The sequence below is a fragment of the Crocodylus porosus genome, unplaced genomic scaffold, assembly GCF_001723895.1.
Source record: "Crocodylus porosus isolate Cpor-Errol unplaced genomic scaffold, CroPor_comp1, whole genome shotgun sequence".
In the NCBI taxonomy this organism is placed as follows: Eukaryota; Metazoa; Chordata; order Crocodylia; family Crocodylidae; genus Crocodylus; species Crocodylus porosus.
The window spans coordinates 11,783,947-11,790,396 of record NW_017728926.1 but is presented as its reverse complement, the minus strand read 5'-3'; the positions used below and the strand labels follow the sequence as shown (position 1 = coordinate 11,790,396).

Genomic DNA, 6,450 nt, shown 5'->3' with positions numbered 1-6,450 from the left:
GTCTGTGGGAGAATTCACGGCGGAGATCCTCCTCGCACGTGACGCCCCCGCTACACCCCGGCAATAAGAATAATAAATAATAACAACCCAAATAATAATAACTCGGTCTTAACAAGGATAAAAAAAAAAAAATAAGTGAAGCCTCATGAATATATGCCCAGGGCTAGCTGGAGTGAGCCGTTTAAAGATGAAAGTGCAGAGAAATAAAGGCTCAATTTAATCTGCCTTAAAACCCTTCAACTTAACGTTTGTGCTTGGAACTCAGAGAGTGAGCACTGATTGGGGATAAATACATTTCTTAGCATGCCTCGGAGCTATTACACCCCTCTCCAACACAGCTGCCTATTCAACAGCCACAGTTTTCATTACCAGCTCTAATAAGTCTTAACATTATTAAATGCCAAGCAGATGATAGAAAGAAACAGGCGCAGGGTGGAATCTTTCTTTAACACTTAAAAAGAGAGAGCACTTAGGGCTGTCTTCCTCCGGCTCCCCGCGAGGAGAGCCCACAAATGGAGCAAAGGCATTTGTCAAGAGGAAAAAGCCCCAAACAAAGTTTCTCTCCCCCCCCCGCTTTTTCTTTTCAACATCTCCCCCCGCCCCGGTTTAAAAATATATAGCCGGAAAAATCCGGACTGGGTTAGGATGCAGAGGGAGACTGGGGGTGTGTATAAATAATGTATATATAATGTGTCTAATAATGTATATATGTGTGTGTATATACTAGACATATGTGCGTATGTATATATGAGTGTGTATACATACGTGTATCTGCGGATGTGTACAGAGGCATGTGTGTGCACCCGCGCGCGCAGCCGACCGCGACATAAGGCGCGCCCGCGTGGGTGCGGCGGGGCGAGGTCTCTCCGGGCCGCAGGGACCGGGCCCGAGGAAACAAGGAGATCGGGACGTGGGAAAACTCTGCTCTGCAGGGCTTGTGGAGCCAGGCAAGAAGATTTGCTGCTTGAAGCGGGGCAATTAAAACTTGTCCAGAGTTAGGCACCAAAAGCATCATCATAAATAATTAATAATAATAATTGTTAATGATAATTCATAGTAATATCATAATACTTGGGTTTTTTTTTTTTAATGGCAATAATCAATCCGAGGTTGTAGCCAGCGGGCTAATTGCCTGGGGTCAGCCACTGAAAACAAACAAGGTGCCCATGGCACGGAGACGCCTGAGTCCCCCCCCCCCATTTCAATTCAATATTTTCCCTGTTATTATCGCTTCTTTTTTATTATTTTTATTCAGCTCGACCTATGTTTCTGATCAAGCCGGAGTGAGAGGCACATGGGGTGGAAACCCCCACCGCCCCGGATCCCCCAGGTGGGCTGCAAGCAGGGAGAGAAAGACGAGAAAGAATTGGCAGGAAAGAAAGTGTATTTGTTTCGGGGAAGGGTGGGAAAAGTTTCCCGATTCTGGGTTGAAATGGCTCTCGATCCCTATCGAGACACCGGGTTGACCGGCGAAGTGACCACGCACAAAAACGAAATAAAACAAAACAAAAAACCCGCAAACCCCCCAACCCTTCTTTTCAGCTTGTTGATCGCTATCACCTCCGAGCAAAACTCCCGGAGCGCTTTCCTCCTTTAGTCCTCGTTTATTTTCGATGGGGAGGAGCAGGGAAAACATGATTTTTCCAGCCACCCCCCACCTTTTTTTTCCCCCAAAGCGACGGGCGCGAAATAAAATCAAACTTTTCTTAAAAAAAGAAAAAGAAATGATCGCGGAGGGGGAACCCCCCCGGAGACACAATGGGGCTGATTTCCCAGCGCGCATTGGCCATTTCCAAATCACAAGAAACATTTTGCCACGTCCAACGGCTCGCCTTTTTCCAACAGACGGTGCTATAATATTACAAAACTATCTAACAGCAGGGAGTTTTGAATAATTTATCTCCCTTTCTTCCTTTCCTTGGCCCTTTGTCCTAAGTTTTTCTCCCCTCTGCAGAATTTTGAATGAGAATAGACAACCCCCACCCCTTCCCCCCCAACCCTTTACTCCATTTTTTTTAAGGCAGTCTCGGATTTTTTTTTCTTCTCCCCCCCCCCAAACTGTTTGCTTTTGTAGCCAGGACTCTTTTGCTTATGAAGCTTCAATAGACTCGGAGGTCTTTGTAAGTGAAGTTCATCTTCAAGGTTGGAGAAAAGGGGGAGATGGGATCCTCGCTTTTGTGCACCTTCCTTTGCAAGGGGGGGGGGTTGTGACACGGGAGACGGGTCCCTCTCCCGTCCCAGCGCCCTTCACGACTGTCTCCGACCGGGGAAGGGGCACGGGGGCACTTTGCAGCCGGCGAGAAACTTTGCAAGCCGCATCCGGCGGCCGGAGCTCCGCTCCTCGCATCGGGGCCCCCATCGGGGCTTTTTTGGCCCCGGCTGCAGACTTGCCCCCGGTGGGAAAAAGCCCAGCGCTTCTCCTGCCGAGACCCCTCCCCGACCCCCGCACGGGTTTCCCCTCCTGCACGGCCATTTGAAAGCCCCCCGAGTCCTCCCCCCTGCAAAAGCAAAACCTGCAGCAGCGGGAAATGCTCGGGTGGGGCTCTCCCCAGCTCCTGCCGGCTCCAGACGCCCCCCGCACCTCTTCCCCCTTCCCCGGCACCTCTGGGAACCTCCCTGCAGCCCGCCCCCCGGCACAGCCCCCGGCTGCGTTCACGGGAGGGAGGTTCAAGTCTGCTCCGAGCCCGGCTGCCTCCGGCCCGGCCGCCCCAGGGCAGCAGGGCCGGGGGTTTCCGAGGGACGGATCCAGACGGGGCCTTCTCCCCAGGCAGCGCCGGGGCCGGGGCTGGGGCCCGGCCTCTAATTGATATTGATTGCCCCAATCGGTCAGCTGTCAGGCAGAGTTTCAGGGGACCACTTAGATAGCAGGAGAAAAAATCTGTTTAACAAATTCATTTAGGAGCCTGGGGTCTGCCCCCCTCTCTCCCCCACCCGGGCTCAGCCTCGCTACAAATACACTGATCCGGCCGGATGGCGAGGCGGAGGGCCCGGATGGGTCTGCAGCCGCCCCCCAAGTGCCCCGCAATAGATGGTGTCATGAACGCCTCTCCCTCCCCACGTGCCTCCGACATCAAGGGCCAGTCGAGATCCTCTGGGGACAACTCGTCCCCGCTCATCCCTGCTTTTAGCCGGGGACATGGGACTGGGTGGACTGGAGGGGCAGGTCCAGCCCGCGCGTGCACCTCGCAGCCGGCGGCAGGGTGGGGGCACGTGCCCATTCACCGCCTCGGAGCCGGGGGCCCGGGCCCGCAGGTGACCGCCGGGCAGTTACCTTTGTCTCCCAGGATGCCGTCGATGCTGTGCTTCGCCTTCTTCTCGCCGTCTTCCTCCTTCTTGTCGCAATCCTCCTCTTCCTCTTTCTTCCCGAATTTGATTCGTAGCACCCGGCTAATCGAACTCACTAAACCTCAGACAGTCAAAGACAAAAGAGCAAGTATAAGCCGGGTTGGAAAGCGGCTGGGAGCAGGCGGAGGGATCCAATAGCCTCTGCCGGGAAAAGTTGGGAGCAGAAATCATGGGGCAGAGGGGGACCCCCCCCAGGAGTAACAAGCCGACTCCCTAGCAAAAGGTGCACACACGGAGCAGCTGAGCACGCGAGCTCGGGGCACAGCCACGCCAGAGGAGCACGATCCCCGCAGCAAAATAGGAGCGCATCAAAGTGGAAGGCACAGAGGCGAGGCAGGAGCGAGAGAGACACACAAAACAGCCCGCACCAGCCTCGCCCCCCACCCCCAGGAGTGCACCAAGGACACACGCACAGACTAACACGCGCTGAACACACGTTGGTGGCTGAGCAGAGCGGGGGGGGGGCAAGCAGAGGGGCGCACAAGTAGCCACCTGCACAACCTCAGACAGACACAGGCAAGACTTGCAAACTTGCCCACAAGCACGCACTGACAAAACACAGGCACACACACGCAGAGGCCACATAACTCGGGATATACGCGCAGGCATGCATGGGGGCCAAAGGGGCGCAGGCCAGCTCAGGAATGGACACAGCCACGAGGTCACTCGCTCACACACTGATTTGTCCTCGGGTCGTGCACACGCATGCACCATCACACGGGTCACACGTCTGCACGCAAATCTGGGCACCCCAATTTACCGGCTTCGACTCTCTCGCACGCGAATGCACTCCTAGCACTGAGAACAGACCCCTGTCGCACACACTGCTGCATACACACGCTCGTGCACACAGCAGGAATCGCAGGTACACTATGGATGTGTGCAAGTATATGGACACACACATATACACATTTATGCGCTCACTGATTTGTGAACAAGTGTGTGTACACAAATATGCCTACATATGTACACACACATATCCATGCGTATTCACACATATATGTGTGTGTGCTGTGTACACAAATATACCTACGTGTGTGCACACACATATACACACATATGTGCACAAATGTGTGTGCACCGTGTACACACATATACCTACAGATGTGTGCACACACCTATGCACACACCTATATTTGTACATAAGTGCATGTATACAACTATACTTACATACGTGCACACGCATATGCATACCTATGCACACATACATGCTTGTGCATAAGTGTGTGCGCGCCCAAATATGCATACATATGTGTGCACATATACTCACTTATGCACCTCTATCTTTATGCATACATGTGTCTGCACTAATATACGTCCATGCGTGTCCGTGTGTGGGCAGAGTTGCAGGGTGTGCACACAAATGCACTCTATAGCCACAGGACAGGACACATGGACATGTTCACATGACAGTGCAGGGTGGATGGGGGGTGGGGGGTGGACACGTGTAGACCCTGCCCCACTCCCATCGCCCGCACCTTTCTTGCCTCCTTTCCCGCGTGCAGACTCCAGCTCACACTCGCCTGGGAAGCCGAGGCCAGCCCCGAGCCCAGAGCAAGCAGGGCTCACACTCGGGTCCCAGGAAGGGAGACCTGCCCGGGGACAGCCATGCGGAGACCCCCTTGTGCAACCCGGATCCTGCCCATAGGGACCGGTTGCACCCCCCCGCTGCGGTTGGGGGAGTGTGTGTAGGGAAGGGGGGTGTCTTAGCCCTGTCTTCCACGTCGGGGGAGTGTGTGTGTGTGTCGGGGGGGTCTTAGGCCTGCTCCCGGGCTCCTCTTGTCCACACTGGCTTAGTCCACCCCTTTAAAGCGAGTTTCCAGCCGCCTTAGGCTGGCAGCTTGGGGTGGGGGGGTGGGTTGCAGCCCCCAGCCCCGCGTGGGCTCCCGGGACCACGGCTGCTGGCCAAGCTGCCTTCTCACCTGAGGGGACCGTGCTCCTGTCGCAGTGCCCGTCCTTCAGGAGCCGGTCTCGGATCTCCCAGCTGAACATGCCCGGGTTCTCCCGCTTGTACTCCTCGATTTTCTTCTCCACGTCGGGAGTGGCGACCTGCTTTTGTGAGCAATGCGGGCCGGGGTGTGCGGGGCAAGGGTGGGGGGCGGGGGAGGGCAGACACGGCGAGAGAAATCACTTTTAATTTAAGGGAGACCCGGAGGCTTCCCCCCCTCGCCACCGCCCCGCTGGCTCGCCCCGCATTGCGGCCTTGAAGGGGCCTCCCTTGAAGGGAAGCGGAGCAAACGCTGCAACGCGCACCACTTGTTGCGCGTGGGAGCAGGAGGCTCGGTATTGCCAGCCCTCGGCTCCCGCCCTTGCATCTTGGTTGTGGCGGGGGCGCGGGGCATCTGGCACGGCACGGGGGGCTCGGGCTGGGCAGGGGCCGGATCCTGCTGCCACGGGGCAGGACCGGGGGGGTGGGCAGCGGGGCCTCCTTGCTTGCTGCGCACTCACCCTGGGCTTGCTGCCGCCGATGGCCCCGGGGCGGATGGAGCCCGTCTCCTGATACCGGCAGAGGATCTTGGAGACGCAGCCGTGGGAGACCCGCAGCTGCCTGGAGATCACGCAGGGCCGGATGCCGTGGTGGGCCATCTCCACGATCTTGTGGCGGATGTGGTTGGGCAGGGGCCGGCCATTGATGAACACCCCGCCGAGCTGGTTCACCCGGCCCTGGCCCAGGGGGGTGGACACTGGGGAGCAGAAACCCGGGTTAGAGGCTGCCCCGGCCCCCTCTTGCACCCCTCCGCCTGCCGCCGGTTCCCGGCCCTTTGCCCCCTTTGCCCGGGGGGGGGGGCATGTGCCCCGTGGCTCTGGGCCCGCAGCACCAGGAAGGCAACTTTTCTGGGGGAAAAAAGAGAGGCTGCCCCTCCTCTCCGCCTCCCCAGGGGAAGGGCTCTGGGACGCCCGCTTTGCAAGGCAGGGGACCCGACGGGGCCAGAGGGCCGGGGTGAAACCTCGCCCCCACATCGGCACCCGTTTGCAGGCGGGGGCCACAGGCGCGGTACTGCAGCAGCCCACTGGCAGGGCCCGTGCAGATGTGGGTGGGTTGGGGGGAGCCCGCGCCCCCTCACGCCTTGCCCACACGTCCCTTGCGGGGCTCTGGAGGGGATC

At 57.4% G+C, this 6,450-nt stretch overlaps 1 protein-coding gene across 3 annotated transcripts in view; it reads right to left on the bottom strand.

The window, feature by feature from the left end:
- PAX7 (paired box 7) overlaps positions 1–6,021 on the bottom strand; it is a 128,321-nt gene extending 122,300 nt beyond the window's left edge. Inside the window, exons 1-3 of one of the 3 annotated variants that reach the window (XM_019541483.1) lie at positions 5,794–6,021; positions 5,268–5,397; positions 3,272–3,406 (exon numbers count right to left, since the gene is read on the bottom strand). In XM_019541483.1, coding sequence (XP_019397028.1) covers positions 3,272–3,406; positions 5,268–5,397; positions 5,794–5,931 — 403 coding nt within the window. In that variant the 5' untranslated portion in view covers positions 5,932–6,021. The remainder of the gene's footprint in view (positions 1–3,271; positions 3,407–5,267; positions 5,398–5,793) is intronic. The other 2 variants (XM_019541486.1, XM_019541484.1) reach the window with 2 other exon arrangements.
- Between the last annotated feature and the right edge of the window lie 429 nt (positions 6,022–6,450).